Genomic DNA, 23236 nt, shown 5'->3' with positions numbered 1-23236 from the left:
GATCGAAGTGTGTTTTAACAACAATTAGCGTGGCTTTTAAAATTAATGTGTTGACACTCATTATGGTTTGATTTGTTTATTTAATTAATTTAAAATTGCACATGTTGTTAAAAGAAACGAATTTTATTAATAACACGTCAGAATTTACACCAACAGTGATATTGAATATTATGATATTTTGAACTTTAAAAAAAAAAAAAAATACAGATGAATTGTAATGGTATCTGACTATTTAATGAAACATCAAACAGATGATAGTAAGGGTATTTGACTACATTCTTTTCGCTAGTGAATTTGAAATGTTATCGTAATATTGTAGAGCACATGGTTTGACGATACTCCGGATTGTGAATCAAACGAAACAGCATATTTATATGAACTATGAAGTTTTTGATATAAGAAAAAATAAGAAGGAAATTTCACTAAAACACTTATTTCAAACATGATATACAACATACAAAAAAATATCTTCCGATATGAAACGCATAACATTACGAAGTACCGTGTAAAGTGAAGTACATTTCTGTACATGTACAAGTACAACATATGATGTAAATACAGAAACAATCATGGACCAAACTATAGTATTTCCAGTTTATCCTCGACCTCGGATTACTCGAACCTCGGATAACGCGAACATTTTTGCATGGTCCCTTCGACTTCGATTTAACGAGGTTCGACTGTACATAATATATGCCATAATACTGTAACAAAGTGCAAAGCAATATCAATTTAAAGTTGAGTTTGAGCACAAGCATCAGACACACAAAAACTAGAGAGTTGATCCAGTGATACTACTGTACTCCAAATTATAATTTGAAACAAGAGGCTCCCAGGAGCTTGAATCACTCAACTGGTTATTTTTTGTCTTTCAAGGACAATAATTCAAACAACGAGCTGTCCGACAATTTTTACTCTAGGAACACTTTGGTAGGATTTGTCATAAGGATCAATTCATCAATTGAAAGTTCATTCCATCTATTTTACTATAATAGATGGAATGAACTTTCAATTGATGAATTGATCCTTATGACAAATCCTCTTTTGCAGTAGAGTACAAGTCTGAGGTGGTAGCTTTTGATTTTAAATACTAAATTCATTAGATTGGGTATAGATTTTGAAAAATTTGTTGAAAACTGTAAAAAAGAACATTTTTCACCTTCAAATGAGTCGTCTGACAACTTTGATCCTTGAAGACTTTTGTAGGCCTTATAATAAGGATCATATCAGAAATAAAAGAATTTGGCTAAACCTAACGATTTGGAGATATATGCAAATAACTGCTGTCTGATCCCTATATTCTATTTTTAAAAACTGCTGCCATGTTTTTCGATGAATCAAAAATTCCCACATCAGTTCTATGCAGGATACCCCAAGGAACATTCTTACCAAGTTTGGTTCAAGTTGGTCAAGTAGTGTCAGAGGAAAAAAAATTTGAAAGAAATAACATTAAAAAAGCAAAAAAAAAAACTTCAAAAAAGGGCAATAACTCCAACATGGCTCAGGTCTCACTAACCACTTCCGGGTCAAATGGCCACCCCCCTATGTAGTACCAAAAACACACTGAACCTAGACATATGCATTGTAAGTGCATTATTTGTGTGTATTATGATTAAAAGTAGTCAAAATGAAGCTGAGAATGTGTACTTTAAAATCATATATGTAATTAACTACAAAAGTGTATGAATATTGTTTACATGTGTGAGTAATTTGCCTCCATGCTGTCAGCTAGCAGAACGGGTAAAAATGTGGATTTTCAGTATTATTTATTCAAGTAAATTTTGTGAAGAATTTCTACTATCATCGTACCATTAGCATAATGATTTTGGAAGCCATATTTTCCAAGCTTTGCAACGGTATGCAACTTTAAGATGTCATTTGTCCTGGGAATTCACAGTGAGACTTTGAAAATTACTATTTTAACATGTAAAGTAATGGAAACGTTAGAAGTGGTTAGTGAGACCATAAATTAAATTATGGCATATTTCAGAGAAATGCATAATTTGAGGAAAATTGCCTTTCCTGGTCATTATTTCCATTTTCCCATAAAATCAGTATAGTGATATTGGTAATCTGACTATATTTTAAGAGGTGCATTGTGCAAGGTATTTAAAAAAAACAACATAGCAACAAGATTTTTATCAGTAACAGTGACTCAAAACTTGACGTCATCCATGAAATACACAACGTCACTGCTTGGGATATTCAAAGTACTGAAATAGTCACACAGCACAGACTTAGAATCACACAGTAATAAAATAGGTATGATATAAATTGTTGAAATCTGTTCTTTTTTCATAATGATAAATGATATCTGCTATTACAACTTCTTGAATTATCATAGGTATCACTTTGGTGTGACAAGTTAGTTAAAATTGTAATTTTTTAGTAATTTAGGGAAAATATCACTGAGGGGCATGATATAAAAATGACCATTTCTTTGTAGTCCTATGTCTGAATTTGATAGTTTTGGTCTTATTAGACTCACAATACCACAAGCTTTCATAAAATGTAAAAACAGAAAAAACATAAAAACTCATAAAATGTTTTCAATAGATCAAAATAGAAATTTGACCACAAATAGATCTCATCATGCTAAACATTTTTATCCCGTCAGATTTTGGCTAAACCTAATGGTTTTGGAGTCATATGTATTAAACTTCTGTCTGACCCCTAAGTTCTATTTTTAGTAATTGCAGCCCTGTTTTTCGACAAATCAAAAATTCCCACATCAAATCTATGCAGGATACCCCAAGAAACATTCTTACCAAGTTTGGTTCAAGTAGTATCAGAGGAGAAGAGTTGCAAAAAAGTGTTGTTGAAAAATTGTAAACGATGATGGATGACGATGACGGACGCCAAGTGATAGTTATAGATCATATGGCCTTTGGATAAGTGAGCTAAAAAGGGACATAACTCCAGAACAATTCATGTAATATATATACTTTACCTTGACCTATATTAAATGGTCAACATATTGTGAAATTTGGTTGAGTGATTCTTAACTTTTCATCCAGAAACCAAGTAGAGTGACAGATGAATGAATGAATGAATGAATGAATGAATGAATGAATGAAATTATCACATAGCCCTGACCTGTCCATTAAGATAAACAAAAAAACATTTGATACACTTACTTAAGAAAGAGCAAGGCAACTCATTTCTTCAAGGACACAAGTTCTCATATTTTTTAATAACTAAAGAGTAAGAAGATCTAAAGGCATGTGCATAGGAATAATTACTAAAAGTAAACAGAGTGACCAGACAGTACCATGCTTGAAGTTAGGGAGAAATAAAGAAAACTAATACGGGAACAGAGAATTGAGGAATTTTGTATTGAGTGTGAGGTGATATTTACCATTCCTTCACTGTTAAGTGACTGCAAACAAAATAGCAATAGAAAATAAACCATCAGGGTTCAGCAAATGAACACTTCCCATGTGATTACAATCAATGACCCTTCACTAATTTATATAAATGGCACAAATTTAAGATAAGAATTGATAATAATATGTTTAAAAAAATACAATACTGAATTGATTAGATTTTTCTATGAACCTCAAGCTTGAAAACTTTTCATTAAAATTGTTACTAAACAGTTCTACTAAATCATATAGTACACTTGTCCTCCTATTTTTACATTTTTTTCAGTCCCATCTGAAACCTGAAAAGACAATCAATAACAAAAGGGAGCTTTCCTTCATGTTGACACACCTTGTACCAAATAATGATTAATAAAATTTGTTTAAGCATTTTTCAGGTAATCCATGATGTTTGGATGTCTGGGCAGACAGCTAAGCATCTATATCGTGGTAAACCATAAAACATCAATCAGAGATTGGTGGACAAAAAAATGTGACCAAGTCTCAAAAGAGCTTGAGAATATAATAGAGTGTATTTGCTACTTACCACAGTCATGCATTCAGGGCAGGGTACGCTGAAATCATACTTGACACCACCAAATGATTCACCAATCAGAGCCTCAAACACTTCATGGACCAGAAATAAAACATTCTCAGGACGTGGACCTTGTACCTTTACAATCATTTCTGTGTCTCTATAAAAAAAATAAAATATTTGGTCTAATTTCAGAGTTTAATGCTTATAGCTTAATAAACAAACTCAATGTTTTAAGAACATGAGCTTATATAAAAATACAGGTGAAACCCTCCCAATGAAATACTATTTATACCACATTTTGGTAGCTTGAAATGCTTGTATCACATTCAATTTCACCAAAGCCCATCAAGTTTTCATTTGAAACAGAATGAAATCAGTCTAAGATACTTTGATGCTTAGATGAGATTGATGTAAAATGCTGAATACAAACGTTCCAATGATTTTTAAGAATTAAATCCCTCACCCTAGGTCTATCTCCTTAAAAGAGAACTGTTAGTTGAGGAATGACAGACAAGAATAAGACTACATGCATCTGCCACTTAGAGGCCAAGGCATTAAAATCTAAATTTAATAATATGAAACAAATTACTGTTTAGTCTAATACTCTAAAACCCCAGCAATTAATAGAAGAAACTTTGGCACAATCACACATCTAACTGTAGACATACTTATGATGATGTAACAAAGCTATGTGTTCATTCTTCCTTAAAACTGAACCTCTCTTCCAAATGACTGCACTGTCTGAAAATTCCTGCAGTCTCACCTGAAAAAGTCTCCAACATATTAATGCTAATCTAACATTTTTGAATATGGTCAACATGCCTTTATGAAGTTGTACAACAAAATCAAATCAATAATATTTATTGATAGGTAACCACATTAAATGAGAAATATGCGAGCAATGGCATTGCTCTCTAGTGATATTCCCACTTTCATTCACAATATAAGGAAAATAAAGTCCTTGATAAACAGAAAGTTGTCAATTTTTCTGAAAATGTATTCCACCATATGGCATACCTACAGGAAGAATGTGTTAAAATCTAAAACTGCTGTAAAGAGTAGTCACTGAGAAAACTGTGACAGAAAAAAATTGTTACGGACAGAAACACTGACACATGGACAAGGATAAAACATTATACCCCCCCATTCCTTTGGTGTGGGGGTATACATATGCAGCCACTGTTTGCTCAATGGTTTCAATAAAGTTTTAAACTGACTTCAGGAAAAATTATGTTTTTTGGAAATTACGAAAAAAAACTTGAATAAAACGGTCAGTAATGGATAGAGGATAAATCCAACCTAAAGTTTCAGCATGGTTTTAAATTTTTCATCTTGCTGTTACTACTTTATGGTTTTAAAAATGACCTGTACCTCTGATGGCTTATTTATAACTCAAAAGAAAATCCATCTACTTTAAAGTTAAATATTAAGTTACCTGGGCCCTGTTAAATAGACCAGCTGGTAGATATTCAAAATGATAGACCATTTTTGTTTCCTTTACACCAGAACCTTTCTTTATCTCAGGCCATGGCACCTGGAAATAATTAAACATAAATGATGAATAAAGAACAGATAATATTCTTTATCGCTATTTTGTTTAAAGTCCCTTTGATCTTGCTATACAATAATTTTCAATCTCACGCTAGTCGAGAATGAAAATTATCGCTAGTTTCTATGTCCTCGTGTGACATACAAGCAACAGCGTAGGAATATTTGACGACCCAAATAACCATCTGTTTGTTTACTGCGTATGAAATAATGGCAAATTTGTGGCAATATTTTCTAGTCTACAATGGAAAATGATTAAATACAGTAACTTACCCAATTAGAATGAATAAATCCCAAAATTATTTAACAAATTTTAAATGCAATCGACATAACCGATTTTTTTCAAAAAATGTGTACACAGCTGCACAACATACGTGACATCACATAGCACGTCGCTGAAAAATAGTCCCGAAAGAAAATTTTACAGTGCTTATAAAACTAACATATTTACGTCAAGCAAACTGAAAATAACTTATACCTTACAATTCAGCAAAACAGTGATAAACAGATTATTAAAAACTTTTTCAACTCACAGGAATTTTTCATGCTTATCTCGTCAAGCGGCTCTGCTTTTGTGTTTGCTGTGTCTTACCATAAGAACATTAGATTATTTAATATTCTTTCAATGAGAGGGATTTTCTCGTGCTTATCTCGTCGAGCGCCTCTGAGATGAGCATGAGAAACTCCCTCTCTTTGAAAAAATATTAAATAATCTAATATTCTTATGGTAAGACACAGCAAACACACTTTTTCACAAACTTATATTTCAACTATAACAACTGATCAGTTGCTCAAGGTGACACTTAAATTAAATTTGGGAAGAGGCCTGTGATTTACTGTTAGTTTTCACAAAACTTTTGATAACCTTTCTAAATCAATCTCCTGAATACATCATGTATTATACCAATAAATTTTGTTCACTTCAACAGTTATATGGTTTAATAATGAAAACAAAACCTTGATACAACTTGATTTCAGTACATATTTTGTTTACAGATGTTTCTAGTTACTTGTAACTATTGTGAAAGTATTATTGTTCCTGGGGTACTAATGTTCATGGTTTTCGTGGGTTTTGATAACCACGAAATTTGGTTCCCAATGAAAAGGAAATTTTCCATTCATTTTTCTGATATAGTTTCAAATCCACAAATTCAAGAATCCACAAACTAATACTTTTCCCCTAAAACACAAAAATTGGTACCCAAGAATAAAAGTACTTTCACATTAATTCATTTTTATGTTGCTAATACCTGTTAACCCTCCCATATATGAACGGAGACTCCTACATTTGAGCAGTCTCCTACAAAGAGTGTGTCTTCTCTGTGGGAGCCTCCAAACTCCCACTCAGAAAGATTTTCTCACCTATTTTATAGCTGCCATTGAAAATAAAAAAAAGATTCCCAACTGAAAGACCATTTGAAGACAAACAAGTGCACATACATTTCTTTTCATGAAAAATCCTTCGAATAAAATGATTGATACAGTTTCCATTTCTTTATGTTTTTTTAATTATCCTATAATTTCATTGCAAAAAAAGTTCTTCACACAAAATCTCCCACATAAAATAGTTGAAATGTGGGAGATCTCCCACATAGCCACTCTCTGAGGTTAACAGGTATGTAGGAGATCTCCCACATACTCACTCTCTGAAGTTACGGGGTATGTAGGGGATCTCCCACATACCCACTCTCTTAAGTTAACAGGTATGTAGATCTCCCACATAGCCACTCTCTGAGGTTGACAAATATGTAGGAGATCTCACACATAGACATTCTCTGAGGTTAACAGGTAGGTAGGAGATCTCCCACATAGCCACTCCCTGAGGTTAACAGGTAGGTAAGCAATCTCCCACATAGGAACTCTCTGAGGATAACAGATATGTAGGAGATCTCCCACTTACCAACTCTCTTAGGTTAACAAGTATATATGAGATCTTCCAAATAGCTACCCTCTGAGGTTAACAGGTATGTTGGAGATCTCCCACATGGCCACCCTCTGAGGTTAAAAGGTCTGTTTGCTACTATTTACTGTTGTGACTAACACTCTCCATTACGAGAGGACTTCTCATGACTGTTCATTTTCTTGATTTCTTTCTTGCTTGCAAATAAATTGCCTGTGAATATAACTTTATTTACGATAAATTTGATAGAACCTACCTGAGGCTTTTTCTCTGGTAGTAAACATGGTACAAGGTTAGCTTTCTCATTGACCAACTTGAATGTCAGATCATACTCTTCTGTTAACTGTAACAACCAATTATGCAAGTTAGGCGGATACTCCCTCCATACCTTCCCTACATCACTATGTTTCAGCTTTCCATCCTGAAATATTAAAGCAACAATAGAAGTTTGAACAGTAAAAAGAATCATTATGGATTTTAGTATTACTTCCTGGACAATAAGAATAACAATTGACAGATTTCATATATCAGTCACATAGTCTTTATACTGGAATCTGTTTTTTACTTGCAAATTCTATTTAGAACCTAACTAACCTCAATAGGAGATTCCTTAACTGATACAACCCTTGCCATGACATCTTCAGTTATATTGATCTACCTCAATAGAAGAATCCTTGACTGATACAAACCTTGCCATGACATCTTCAGTTATACTGATTTACCTCAATAGGAGAATCCTTGACTGATACAAACCTTGCCATGACATCTTCAGTTATATTGATCTACCTCCATAGGAGAATCCTTGACTGATACAAACCTTGCTATAACATCTACAATTGTACAAATCTATCTAATAAGAAATTCCTTGACTGATACAACCCTTACCATAACATTCAGTCATAGCAACTGACCTCAATAGGAGATTCTGTGACTGATACAACCCAAAACATGACATCTACAGTCACACCAACTTACCTCAATAGAAGACTCCTTGACTGATACAACCCTTGCCATGACATCTAAAGTCACACCAACTTACCTCAATAGGAGACTCCTTGACTGATACAACCCTTGCCATGACATCTACAATCCACTGTGGGTTAATGACCACCTTTGACTTCAAGACTTCATGTGTGAAGTGTTGGATTGAACCTAAGTCATGGAGAAACTGTACTGCTTGAGCAATCTGTAAAAAAATCAGCATATACTGTTAAATCTAAGCAATAATTTAGGATTTTCATACAAACAGACTTAATAAAATGGGCTTTGTGTGTCATGATAGTTTTTTCTCTAGATTATGAAATATACAATTATTTATGAAATATACAATTATTTATGAAATTCCAAAATGAAAATATAATAGTTCTTAAGTTATATCATTTCATCATACCAACATATTAGTAAATTACCTTTCAAAATAAATCCCAAAATAAATTCAAACTTGACCTCCATCAATTTTATGACATGAAGCATTTCAAACCTTTAAAAGTCTATTTTTAGATAAGTTTAGATTAAATTGAATGGAAGCAATTCATCAAACAAACAAAAGTTAACATCACTGCCTACTGGCTTTTTTAATTAATTACCTCTGACTTGTCAACTAAACCAGAATTATTGGCCATCCTTTCTACTTCATTGTACTCTATCAAGTCTACATTTTGTTGTCTCTTTCTACAACCATCAATAATGGTTTTTTTAGTATAAAGTATGGAAGATTGCAAGTGTTATATCAATTGTCATTACAACACTGCACTCATAACAATAAAGTACATATTTAAGACATAACCAACAATTGTAGGCATGGATCAGGAGAACATGTCATGCCTAGTATTTATAGCTTTCATACTAATCACAAAATCTGCTATTGTCCTAAAAAATTGTGATAAAACAATTTATATGTGATTTTTTGTATAAATAGTACGAGACCATACTTTAAGATGATATTTTCTAATTCCAGGTAAGCTGCAGGAATCTTCTCTCCCATGTATTCTTGTCTCAAGGTCACCTTGATAAGTTCAGACTTCAGTTCCTCAATACCCTACACATGTAAAATAAATTAACTTTAAGACTTATAATTGGATGTCATGGATAGGAAACTCCAGTGTAGTCACGGACACTTATAATTGGATGTCATGGATAGGAAACTCCAGTGTAGTCATGGACACTTATAATTGGATGTCATGGATAGGAAACTCCAGTGTAGTCACGGACACTTATAAATAACAACTCACTATGTACAATTCTATTATGATAGAAAGCTGGAAAACAAGTTAAACCCATTGTTCAATGAAAGGATGAGACAGCAGGTAAATTCAATACACAATAACTTCAACCATATAAAATGTACATACCCACTGGTTATAGGAAAGTTTTTATATCAGTAATAGAATCATAAATTAATTACCTGTCCTGTGTATGAGCTGACAAAGAAACATCCCTCAATCTGTGGATTGTTTTCCATTAATTCTTCAATTGGTAACTCTGCCTTGGGAACCTGGTGCAATAAATAATACATTTGCATATAAACCAGTAAGTGACATGTTTTGCTTTGAAAATACTACTAGTATCAAAAACTTCAAGATAATTTAAAGATATGAAGACATTTCTCTTGTTTTACTGAGACCATAGTACTAACAGCATCACTGAACAAAAAAGATATACATTTTTAGCTTTTTCAAAAAAAAAAAATTCTCATAACATACAAAGAAAGATATATTGGTTATCCCAAAATAGATTTCTTCCTGTAAACAATCATTATATACAAAATAGAGATGGGGAATACAGCAATATCTCAAAGCACAATAAAAATATATTTCAACAGAAAATACACCTGGAATTTAAATCTTTCTGACACTTGGTGGGTATATAAAACTCATACTTTTCTGTTGTTGAATTCAATATGTAAAACCTGTTTTTAGAGTATGAACAGAGTTTGTACCCTGATGGATCTCAACCATGGGTAAAAGCATATACTACCTGGTCCATATGAGTCCCTACGATGAACACTGGAGCTTTACTGGCATGTACTCTGATAGAACTCAGCCAAAAGTTAAGCCCAGCATGTTCAGCTCCTAATCTAACATTCCACAGCAGTAAATATACAGCTCTGTCTGATAGGAAAAACTACATGAATAGAAACAGACTTATCAAAACAGTTACAACAATAGTATATACAATAAAAACACAGAACTTCACTTTCAACCCTGCAGGAAAAATATTAATTAAATACTATCCTTGCCATACACAGAATGGAAAGAAACACCATAAGATATTCCTTGTTAAATTTGCTCAGAATGCAACAAAAGAAACATATTGAAATATTGATTATTAAGCAATCATAAAAAAGTGAAGACAAACAACACATTCTGTGGTCAATGATTTTAAGTAAGATATATAGCAATGAGATATAATTTTTCAACCTAACACGAGTTTCCTAACTTCACAGAGACAGTGCGTCAGAAGTGTCCTTTATTTATAGATGTCCTGAAATTGGCACAACTCAAAATCATTCTGACAGGAATGATGTTTTTAAAAAATGACATATGCTCTTAGGAAGTGATGATTTGAATTTTTCATGAAGATGCACATATAAAGTCTCACATATTCCTGTTGGTCAAGATAACAACACAGATTATATCCCTCATAGGCAAAACCTAATATCATATTTAAATCTAAAATCTTATTCCATTACCTGATGTGTGTTGTAGTAGACACTTTGTCCAGCAAAGTCCCATACACTATATTGTACCTTCTCCCCATCGTGGTTCACAGTCCATGTACATATATCAATACCTGTCGGCAGATAATAATTATACATGTAAAAACAAGGTGTTGCAAAAATTTGAAATAATTTGGGATTTAAATAAAATACTCAAAAGAGGGTTAGACATGCCATCTTGGCTAAGAGGAAGTTTTTTAGCAAAATGAAGGCAAAAAAAATTTACTGACTTCCACATTCATGATGGTATTACAAATCCTCTGAGTAGAGGTTAGTTTCTAAACCCATATATAATTTCAAAATCAAGTGATATAATGTTGTAATAAGATGAAGAAGTTAATCATTGTAAAAGTACTATGAAATATCCAATCTTTAATTGTAATTTTAGTACAGCAAATAAATGATAAATACAATAATAACAATCTACCATGAAAATTATATTTTTTCATGGTAAAACCAATTTTCAAGGGTTCCATGGTTTGGACAAGCCACAAATTAAAATTTCCAACCGTAAGTAAAATATTAATAAAAAATGTGAGGACTTTTCAAAATCATCAAAATTAGGAATGCACCAGCTAAGACACTTTACTGAAAACAAAATAATTCTCATGAATGATCACAGTAATAGAAAGACCGTTAAAATCCTACCATCTGTAATTGCCTGAGCTCCTGTAAGACTTGTTTGGAATTCACTGGTCATCAAGGCTTTAGCCAAACTAAAATAAAAAAAAAATTCAATTTCATTGATCAGTATGATTAATTCTTATTCACAAAAAATGTTAAATTCATTGTCCTACATTAAACAGTGTACGTAAAACCTATATCTGAATATTAAAAGCTTTGTAATACCAGGCAAATAGCTGCAATAAGACACATAATATGCCAAACCACCCAACCCCTTTTCTATGTATTAAGAACCATAAGTCTGAAACCAAAATAAAAAAAAAAAACAATTAAAAACAAATAGAAAGGGAACTTTCTTCCATTAAAACATATTTTGTATCTGTTATTTCAGTAGTAGTCTTTGTAAGAATCATGTAAACTGAGTAATATGTGATACATGTACACCCTAAAAAAGCCTTCACATTTTTATTTTTGTTACTAAGCTGCTTTATAGGTCTATATGATGAAACATATAATTATTCATTCAAATCTCTCTGCTCTTAGGAGATAATCCACATTGAAAATCCAACAGTTTCTATTATGTTTCAATGTCATTTGTAGAGTTATTGCCCTTAGTTTTGAATTCTACAGTACATCCTATACAATTTTTATCTCCTAAGAACAAGGGTTATACGAAAAGCCACATGTTAAATATCTGTGTTCTATAATAATTTTAAACAAAATATCAAACACAATGCATAAGTAGGCTTTCCAAACATGAATCACATTTTGCAGGATTCTTATCTGGAGTGCTACTTAATAAGTATAGAACCAATACGTTTTGTAGCACAAAGGGAATAAAATAAAACTATAGAAGGTCTTTGGTAAAATCCATTCCAAAAAGGATTTTTATTCAGTAGATATTAAAGGTGAAATTTTCCCTAATTGGAAATAAAAGACAAGTGAAATTTTCCCTAATTGGAAATAAAAGACAAAACTTTTATAAAAAAAACTATTTTGCCTTCATAGTATTTTTGACAGTATACCATAAGACATCTGTCAAAAGACTGGTGTATCATCAAAAATCTTTCTTATAGACAGTACCTTGTTTTGCCAGCCCCTCCAAGTCCAACAAACATAAGTTTAGTCCTCTGACAGTCAACAGATCCAGTAGTCAATCTACGTAGATATGCCTTAACTGTTCTAAACCCTCTATCACGAATCTCTTTGGGTGGTGTCTTCAGTAATGGACAATTAGTAATGTCTAATCCTTAAATGTAAGAATATGAATTTTATTATGAGTTGCAACACTTATACATGTTTTTGTTTGAAATGTACTTGAAAGTTGAAAATACTAAAATCAAATTCACTTTTCTTGACGTTTTCGTAAGTTTTTTTTAAACTAAAGGCTCTATAGAGCCTGAATCGCTCACCTGGTTCGATAAGCAACATTCTGTTTCTGTAAAAGCAGCCATATTTTTTGGTGGATAAAAATTCCTAACTCTCAAACCTAAGGGGATCAAAAATCCCCACATCAATTATATGCACAATACCCTAAGGAACATACATAGCAAGTTTAGTTCAAATTAGTCTGTTAGTACAGAGAATAATTTTGAAAGAAATAACATTAAAAAAGCAAAAAAAACATTGAAAACAGGGCAATGACTCAAACATGCCTTAGCACATAAACACAAATTTGACCAGAGACAGATTTCATCATGCTGAACACTTTTACCCCCATGTCAGAATTTGGCTAAACCAAACAGCTTTTGAGATATGTGCAAAGCCAAAAACTTCTGTCTGATCCCCATGTTCTCTTATTGGTAACTTCAGCCATTTTTTTTTACGGATCAAAAATCCCAACATAAGCTCTATGCAGAATACCCCAAGGAACATTCATACCCAGTTTGGTTCCAATTGGTCAAATAGTGTCAGAGGAGAAGAGTTTTTAAATCTTGTTAACAAAGACAACTGATGCCAAGTGATGGCAATAGCTCACATGGCCTTCAGCAAGGTGAGCTAAAAAGAAAGTTAGTTCAACTATCTCTCAAAAAATATTTTAAAAATCTTAGAAGCACTTACTTATGAGTTCTATCATTTTAAATATTATTGAACTAAGTTGCAATCATCAGTGTAATAGTTCAAGGGTGCTAAAAAGGCTGAATATGATATATCATGGAAGAATAAGTTATAAAGCCTTCTTGTCTGCATTGAAAAGATTATTCAAAACCTAGATACTGGTGTACAGATTAGTATAATCTAAGAAATATAATCTTTAAATGCTTACTTTTCAAAGGCAGTAAGCCACACTTGGATGCCACGGATAATAGATTTGGGTTATGAGATATAACTAATGTTTCCAGACTTGACATTTTCTCTATACTCTCAGGTATGTGTACGATTCCATGATACTGTAGATTGAGATATCTCAGTTGCTTCAGTTCTAGAATCTCTTCTGGAAATCCACTAGGAGAGTCATCATCTACAGGAAATACAAGTAAAAAATGTGCAAAGAACTAGATACAAACTGATTAATGTCATTTTAAACTTCGTGCTCTATTTTAACACCAAATATAACAAGAGGTTTCCATGCCATGCCATGCTAATGATACCACACAAATCTTTGCAAGCCCTATCAAGCTGAGAAAAAGTGTAAAAAATTTATTGTGGGGGCACAGACAGACAGACAAAAAGACAAAATGATGGACAAGGTAATTACTGTATGGATTGAAGTATAATTCTACATTGTTAAATAAGGGGTGAAATATAATTTTAACATAGTCTTAAGGTGGTTTTTTTTTTTTTTTTTTGGGACACATAATAAAGTATCAACTGCAATATGGTATACAACATGTACTGACACCATTTCAAACACTTGTGTTTATCATTTTGAATTTTCATGACAGATTTAAATTCATATTGTCTTATATTCAAGTTTGATAAAAAGACATTAAAACTCTTAAAATACATAACTTCTAGAGCAGTTTCATTTCAGCTTGATATACAAGTAGTACAGATTAAACTAAAAAATAAATCAGGGAAACTCCATTTTATCATTGTTTTACCAAGGGCTGGTCATTTATGCCACATTATTTACCCAGAGTGTCAGCAATGAAAACAGCTGATACACATCAAAATGTTCCATGTGTTTGTTTACATGATTTAAGGTGGGCATTCATTTATACACACAAAGCCATGCCCAATAAGTCAGGTACTTCTCATATAGCAATCAAAAATCAACCACAGTTGTGGTCTCAAAGCCTTTAAAGGACATCATATTAGAAATTATGGTATAAAGTTACATACCTGGAGGTTCAATTCCCTTGTATCCAAACCTAGGGAAGATATTGAATAGTGTAGCATTAACATTTCCCATTTCTTTATTGTCCAAAACATTGTTAGCATCTAAATCAAACTGATTAAACAGCTTCATTTTGTCCTGAAAAAAAAAGAAAAAAAACAAATGAGTATAGTCTAGTACAGTCTAGTACATGCAGTATATGCATAAGACTCAAAAGTTGAACATTAAACATAGGAAAACATACCATACTTGAAAATAAGTTCTTTTTCTATAAGCAGAACAAGTTTAGTATAATGATATTGAGTAATAATGAAGAAAAAATTAAAGTACCTTTCTTTGTTCACTTGTATTTAGCATGAATTACAAAAAAACAAGAAATAAGGCAGCGCATACCTCATTATTGGCATCAAGCCAGTGGGCTATCCTGGAATTAGTCAGGAACTCTTCAAACAATTGTTTAGTACAGTGTTGTCCTTCTTTGATGTCTACCCATGGAACACCAGACAATGATAAATCGTGAAGATTCTTCAGTTTACCAATACTCTTTGGTAACTTAGTGAAGCAGTTACCAATAGCATATAACATTTCTAATGATTCCAAGTCACCTATGTCCTCTGGTAAGCTGGTCAGTAACATGTTGTTCATAAGGAGACGTTTCAGCCATGTAAGCTTGGTGATAACCTTTGGTACTTCGTTCATGACATTTCTACTCATATCAATTCTTGACAGTTGTTTGCAGTTGACAAGACTCATGGGTAAATCAGTGAGATTGTTGTCAGCAATGTCTAATTTCTGTAGCAGCTTACACTCACCAATTGTGTCTGGCAACTTCTCAATGAGATTCTCGTACAGCTCACATCTAACTAAATGTGGCATTACCCTGAATACCTCATCAGGTATAGTAACAATGGATGTTTTGACAACTTTGATGTCTCTGATGAATTTAGTGTATCCACTAAACAGGGAAGGGGAAAGTTCTGTAAAGTCTACCCTTGACTGGAATGTAGCTTTGTGACCTTCACACAAGAACAATATTTTACCCTCCATAGCAATACTTTCAGTGGGATATAAGGCTGATTTTTCAGGATCTGATACAATTGTCTTGGTTGCATCCTATTCCAGAAGAAAATAAACATTTCAATTCTCATTCAAGGGTTATTGATTATTAAGTTGTAATACACTATTGTAATTTCTCTTTTTTTAATGAACTATACTCGGCGTCACATAAATAACATACTGTTAAAATTTGAATAAAAATATTTTCTACGACTTTATTGACACCTCTCGTCGTTTAAATTGTCTTAAATGACTTGCTCATTCGTTTAGCCAAACGGCTTCTCCCTAAACATTGAATCATTAAATTCCTGTCAGATTTCAATTCTCGGTGCCAATATTTACATTGTAAAAAGTCGGCCATGTTTACAGTGATCAAGTTGCTAGGAGATGTTGTTTACGTTTAAATGGTTTAACAACGTACAATACCGAGAAGTTGATCAAGCAGACGATTGTCACTGGAGTTCGACGGGAACTTACGAACTTCGTTTGTAAACAAATCGTCCCGTCGAAACCAACATGGCGGATATTAGTATGGGATTTTCCCGTAAGGATTTGTTACGCATGATTTAAGCTAATAAGCGACTTGTTTAGGGTGAAGCCGTTTGGCTAAACGAATGAGCAAGTTATTAAAGACAATTTAAACGACGGTAGGTGTCAATAAAGTCGTAGAAAATATTTTTATTCAAATTTTAACAGTATGTTATTTATGTGACGCCGAGTATACAAGTATGCATCCTTAACCAATAAATTATTCAAATGTTATTTAAGAATACATTGCTAGTAGATAGTTCTGAATAGCAGCATACTTTAAACTTCAAGCCTCATAATTGATAAAGGTTTTCAAAAGAAAATCTTATTACTTCCATCAATGTTAATCACCAAAAGACCTACCATAAAAGTTCTTCTTATCTGAGCTGGTAGCTGTGTTTGAAGGGTATAGTTTAAACCAAGTTCTAAGATTAAGTCCATACTCAGAAGCCTTAAAATCTCTTGCATACCTCTCTCAACCTGAAATTGGAAATAATATTTTATAGTTCTACTTCAGGAAAGCAATGCAACTTATTCCCTGACAGAATTTTTAGATAATGCCTGATGTAAAAACATTTAAACTGCTGTGAAAATGTTAAAACATTTAATGTACCCATGAATATTATTATCCAATATCTTTTTTTTTAAATACTAAATTAAACATCATCAAATGGTAAGTGGTAACTTCTGATACACAAAAAACATTCACTGTTCAACAACAGAAATACAGGAGTATTCAACTGAAAACACATTGCCAATGTTTTTGACTAACTTTCACTTTAATTTTCATAAGATCATAATGTGCTTCAACGTCAATATAATATAAAATTAAATCCTTACCAATTTTTCTTCAATTTTGCCATTAGCATCCTTTAAATACCTTTCAAACCTGTCTGGTAAATTGATCTGGAAAAGAAAATATAACCTTATGTTTGATAAGGTTCTTCCAAAACTTTTACCATATCAAAACTGAATTTTATTCATATTTGGTATGAAAGGAAAACATCCACATGCCAATTAAAAAAAAGACATTGTACCCACTACTTATTAGAGTATTGTCTGCTGAGTTAAGTAAATATTTGTTTTTCAATACAGAGATAGTTCATTTAAATAATTAACAGACCAAACTTAAACAAATGACAAAACATTTCTAAAGGGTATAACACATGTTTTACCCTTACCAGAAGTCTAGCTTCATCAAAACAAAATGTGTTATACCCCCTACCAGAAGTCTAGCTTCATCAAAACACAATGTGTTATACCCCCCTACCAGAAGTCTAGCTTCATCAAAACAATAAATGTACTTAGTTCCATTCAAATATTCTACTTTGTAATAGTTTCAGTGTAAGTCCAAATTTTGATCATCATTTTGGAATAGATATCATGTCATTGGGCCTAGCCTAGGTTTTCATGATGCTATCCTCGTTAAGATTTTAAAATTCAGAAATGAACTTTGATTTCAAATTAAGAAGCCATAATTTCAGTATGTGTTAAATTTTAAACAAAGTTAAAAGTGAGTTTGAAAGAAGATTTTCAATAAAAGGTTATTTTTTTCCTTACATTAGGATATTGAGACAACATGGCATTACAGGCCATGCCAACAGAAGTTATTTCACCATTGTCTTTTTCAATTGCTATTCCCTCACTGTTGACCATGTGAGCTAGAGAAGCAAGATACCATTCATCCACAAATCTATCTACAATATATCAGACAAAATGGTCATACAAGCTAGCTTATATCTTTTATAACATTCCACATAGTATATTCATTATCCTACACATAATAAAAGGAAAACCAAAATGGAAATAGTGAAGTTCTCACAGGTAAAAATCATTACATCTGGCTTCCACAAACCTTTCATTTATAGGAACAAAGCATCAATAATGTCCTACAAATACATAAGAGGTATAGAACTAATGGCTCAAAACTGTTCTGTAGGTTTTAACCTACACAATCTGGAAGTGATTGTTTGAAATGTTTATGCAGCACAATTGTTCCAGTAAGTCTAGCATATTCCAGTTGGTTTGGACTTCACTTATATCAACATAACAAGGCATTACCAAAAAAGTTGTCGTTTGAATACAAATACCTCTGTTCCTCATAAGTAATACATAAAATCAGTCTATGTAGGTAGATAGACAGACATACAGAAAGAAGACTTTTGAGGAACTTCATTTACACATACACTCCTTGAGACAATTAGGTTTCTACAACGCACGACACCCAAACACATGCTAAACGCTCACCAAAAGCACGATAAATGAATGCTTCTATTGTGTGTTTAAACAAATGCTCCTATCTTGCATTCAAACGCACGATAAACAAACGCTCCCAGCGTGCGTTTAAACGCACGATGAACAAATGCTCCTAGCATGCGTTTAAATGCATGATAGACGAACGCTCATATCCTGCGTTTAAATGCACGATAGACAAACGACGAAAAATAATAATATTGACATATAATGAAGACAGAAAAAAATACAAAATAAAATTAATGAAATTATATAAATTAATAATAGCAAAAAATATAAAAATAACAGTTAAATCAAGGAAATAATCAAAGTACAAAAATAAACGAACGCCTCTATCGTGTGTTTAAACAAATGCTTGTATTGTGCATTTAAACAAACACTCCTATCATGCATTTAAACGAACGCTCCAAGACAAAACCAGTCCTGATGCAGTCACAGTCAACTACAGACAAAACCAGTCCTGATGCAATCATAGTCAACTGCAGACAGAACCAGTCCTGATGAAGGCATAGTCAACTGCAGACAAAACCAGTTCTGATGAAATCATAGTCAACTGCAGACAAAACCCATCCTCATGCAGTCATAGTCAACTGCAGACAAAACCAGTCCTCATGCAATCATAGTCAACTGCAGATAAAACCAGTCCTGATGCAGCCATAGTCAAATGCAGGTTAAGCCAGTCCTGATGCAATCATAGTCAACTGCAATCAAAACCAGTCCTGATGTAATCATAGTTGAATGCAGATTAAACCAGTCCTGATGCAGTTAGAGCAAACACAAAAAAAACTTACCACTTCCCTCATTCCTTTTTCATATTTGATAATATTTCATGCCCCCTTCAACCCATTGCTATTTTTTTTTTGCTGTAAATGAATTTAATTATATGACATCGATTCTATAGGTAGTAAATAAGAGTAAACAACATACTTTTAGTTAAACATAATGGCATCACCACTCTGGCTTTGTTCAATATTTGTGTAGAAGGGAAAATTAAATCTGTCTCTGTAACACTGTCTGGTAGAATACAGCCAGCAGCCCCTTAAAGCAAATCAATCCAAAATGTTAATTACAAAATGTATATACTATAAATATTGATATTATTGTAATTATAAATTACTGGGTCGAAGCCACTGCTGGTGTACAATAAGACTGAGAATTATACCCCCACTAAGTACACCATATATCATATTCTTCCATGTATTGCTTCAAACATAAAATCAAGCAGTATTTGAGTGACAAATGATTTGTATATTAACCAATACAGCTATGTCTATGTATTTTATAACAATAATACATATCTGTATTTGTTAGTATTGTTTTGTTTGTTTGTTTGTTTTTTCTTGTACTATTTTGTCATGTTTGTAAACAGACTTATGTGTATATAATTTGTCTCCAATTGTGTTGCATGATGGTCTCATGGTAGTTTAGTTGTTGTTACCATCTCAAAACAAAGTCTATTATTATAATTATTATCATACTGCACACTTTTTAAAAAAATTTTCCTTGTTCCAGGAGGGTTGAGTGGTATACACTAAGACAATGAGTTTCTAGACTTTTTCTGGAGACATAATTTTTGGGAATCAAAATTGAAGTTGTCAACAAAAAACAACATTGATCCATTTTGCATTTTTGAGAACAGTTTTTTGTGAAATAAACAAATAAAGTTTTACTGCTATTTAATAGTTGTTTTATACATCAATACCGTTTTCTTGCATTTAATAGTTTGTACAAAAAAACACAACTAGCTTCTTATTTTTCTCTCAAAACACACCGTCCTAATTATAACTTCTATAATATAGCGTCAAATACACAATAACAGGAGTGCCATTCTGTCCTAAGGCCCATTGTCATTTAATGATCAAATGAAAACATTTGTCACTATTCCTTTAAACCTGCTTGATGAACTGTTACCAGATGTCAAAAATCAATACACAAGCTTGGTAAATTAAACATCTTTTTTATAAACGGTCAGACTTGAAGTCAATGTTTTAGTGAAATACCTGATTTGCATATTAACAGGAAATGTAACTATTTTAGCTGATTCATATGTATGGATCCAATACATCGCTTGCAAACGCAGGGAAACATAAAAAAAAATAATTTAATTTAAAAGATTAATCATGATGAAAGGATATGTATTTCAGGGAATTATCTGGAATCTTTTTGTCTCAATGTCTTCTGCATGATTAGCTTCTTATTTTTCTCTCAAAACATGCTGTCCTAATTATAACTTCTTCACATGTGTGCGGTGGAGTGACCACTTCTGTAATGCTGTCCTAATTATAACTTCTTTGCCTGTGTGCGGTGGAGTGACCACTTCCATAATGCCGTCCTAATTATAACTTCTTCGCCTCTGTGCGGTGGAGTGACCACTTCCGTAATGCCGTCCTAATTATAACTTCTTCGCCTCTGTGCGGTGGAGTGACCACTTCTGTAATGCCGTCCTAATTATAACTTCTTCGTCTGTGTGCGGTGGAGTGACCACTTCTGTAATGCCGTCCTAATTATAACTTCTTCGTCTGTGTGCGGTGGAGTGACGACATCTGTAATGCTGTCCTAATTATAACTTCTTCGTCTGTGTGCGGTGGAGTGACGACATATGTAATGCTGTCCTAATTATAACTTCTTGTCTGTGTGCGGTGGAGTGACGACATCTGTAATGCTGTCCTAATTATAACTTCTTCGCCTGTGTGCAGTGGAGTGACCACTTCTGTAATGCTGTTCTAATTATAACTTCTTCGCCTCTGTGCGGTGGAGTGACCACTTCCGTAATGCCGTCCTAATTATAACTTCTTCGTCTGTGTGCGGTGGAGTGACGACATATGTAATGCTGTCCTAATTATAACTTCTTGTCTGTGTGCGGTGGAGTGACGACATCTGTAATGCTGTCCTAATTATATTTCTTCGCCTGTGTGCAGTGGAGTGACCACTTCTGTAATGCTGTTCTAATTATAACTTCTTCGCCTCTGTGCGGTGGAGTGACCACTTCCGTAATGCCGTCCTAATTATAACTTCTTCGCCTGTGTGCGGTGGAGTGACCACTTCTGTAATGCTGTCCTAATTATAACTTCTTCGCCTGTGTGCGGTGGAGTGACCACTTCTGTAATGCTGTCCTAATTATAACTTCTTCGCCTGTGTGCGGTGGAGTGACGACATCTGTAGGTGATTTTTCCTTGCTTCCCAGTTCACATTTACACAGAACTAACTTTTTTCGTCGACTTCCCTTACTAAGAAGAGGATGTGCAATACACAGAAGAATATGGTACATGTATTATTTATGAAAACTTGACATAGCACATAATTAAAAACCCTAAAACACATTCCTTGTAATAAACAAGGGTTTACACTGTTTAAGTTCCTATGACATACTATGGTTGAACTCATCAGTGCTAGATTTGGCTTCCTATTTTCATATTTTTGGCTTTGAGTAGTTCTTGTTTATAATTTAATTTTGAATCTTGCACTTCCTGAGTATTTGAACTCCTTGAAACAAATGTACAGATATTGAAATATACAGTATTCAAATGTTTGGTATTTTTGTACTGAGATCTTTAAAAATGCAAGAAACTTCGTTATCTCATTTTTCATGTAACTCAAAGAGTGTGTGTGTGCTTAAAACAACAAAAAATGGACATGAATGTACATGTAGGATGGCCTTGTGTATCTCAAAGCAACCCTTTAAAGGATGGTTAAACAAACAGCTGTACTAAAGCACAAGATACACCTGCCTATTTTAAGGCAATTATAATCCCCTATTACTTAAATTTGAATTATGAAACCAAATCAACACAAAAGAAAACTTCATTTCATCAAAACAAAGATTCTGCAGTTCTTTTTTATCCCACAAAGCTTTCCAAACAGACAGACAGACAGACAAATAGTTGTCAACTAAATTAAGTCAATCAAAAAGGAAGTAGAAAGTATAAACAAATCTAAATGCATCAATCAAACCTGAAAAATCTTTGCCATCAGCAAATATCATCTCCATTGCTGTTTTAAATTCTCCCGTCAGCTTCCTTTCAACACCTGAAATTTAATCATTAGAAACTCTTTTTGTGAAATAAATCTAATGTAGATAATGTGAGTTTTGCAATAAATAGACAGGCATTCCTAGATAGAGAACAGTTAACCAGTGTAAGACTTATGATATGCAACTACTCAAATAAATATTGATTGAAATATCAACATTAAATATAACAAATGCAGACTGATTTTTCTTGTACTTCTTCATTATTAAGTACTTCTCCATCTAAGAATAAGGTAAAATGTGTATAAGGTGTGGCACATGAAGAAAAAATACACAGACCCTTTATTGCATAATCCAAGTATTTATACCTCATAACCTCAAGAAATTACTGTCAAAGTGTTTGAAAAGTTTGCCTTTTTAAGATACTGATAGGTCAAATTTAGTTGATATGTACTGTGGAAA

At 33.0% G+C, this 23236-nt stretch overlaps 1 protein-coding gene across 4 annotated transcripts in view; it reads right to left on the bottom strand.

The window, feature by feature from the left end:
* The window catches only part of LOC148622210 (uncharacterized), an 81187-nt gene that overhangs the window by 15202 nt on the left and 42749 nt on the right, over positions 1-23236 (bottom strand). For 3 of the 4 annotated variants that reach the window (XM_088571852.1, XM_088571853.1, XM_088571855.1), the window contains exons 30-50: positions 22759-22833; positions 19735-19845; positions 18115-18251; positions 17395-17460; positions 16918-17034; positions 15364-16083; positions 14976-15108; positions 13957-14151; positions 12774-12939; positions 11715-11782; positions 11040-11140; positions 10325-10471; positions 9753-9842; positions 9280-9386; positions 8935-9019; positions 8388-8534; positions 7605-7769; positions 5336-5434; positions 4569-4663; positions 3910-4057; positions 3359-3379 (exon numbers count right to left, since the gene is read on the bottom strand). In XM_088571852.1, the coding sequence (XP_088427978.1) occupies positions 3359-3379; positions 3910-4057; positions 4569-4663; positions 5336-5434; positions 7605-7769; positions 8388-8534; positions 8935-9019; positions 9280-9386; positions 9753-9842; positions 10325-10471; positions 11040-11140; positions 11715-11782; positions 12774-12939; positions 13957-14151; positions 14976-15108; positions 15364-16083; positions 16918-17034; positions 17395-17460; positions 18115-18251; positions 19735-19845; positions 22759-22833 (2993 nt within the window). The remainder of the gene's footprint in view (positions 1-3358; positions 3380-3909; positions 4058-4568; positions 4664-5335; positions 5435-7604; positions 7770-8387; positions 8535-8934; positions 9020-9279; positions 9387-9752; positions 9843-10324; positions 10472-11039; positions 11141-11714; positions 11783-12773; positions 12940-13956; positions 14152-14975; positions 15109-15363; positions 16084-16917; positions 17035-17394; positions 17461-18114; positions 18252-19734; positions 19846-22758; positions 22834-23236) is intronic. The other variant, XM_088571854.1, reaches the window with a different exon arrangement.

Source organism: Perna viridis, chromosome 3 (assembly GCF_037379345.1).
Source record: "Perna viridis isolate PV_CMFRI_1.1 ecotype Kerala chromosome 3, ASM3737934v1, whole genome shotgun sequence".
Classification (NCBI taxonomy): domain Eukaryota; kingdom Metazoa; phylum Mollusca; class Bivalvia; order Mytilida; family Mytilidae; genus Perna; species Perna viridis.
This window is presented reverse-complemented; position numbering and strand designations above follow the sequence as displayed.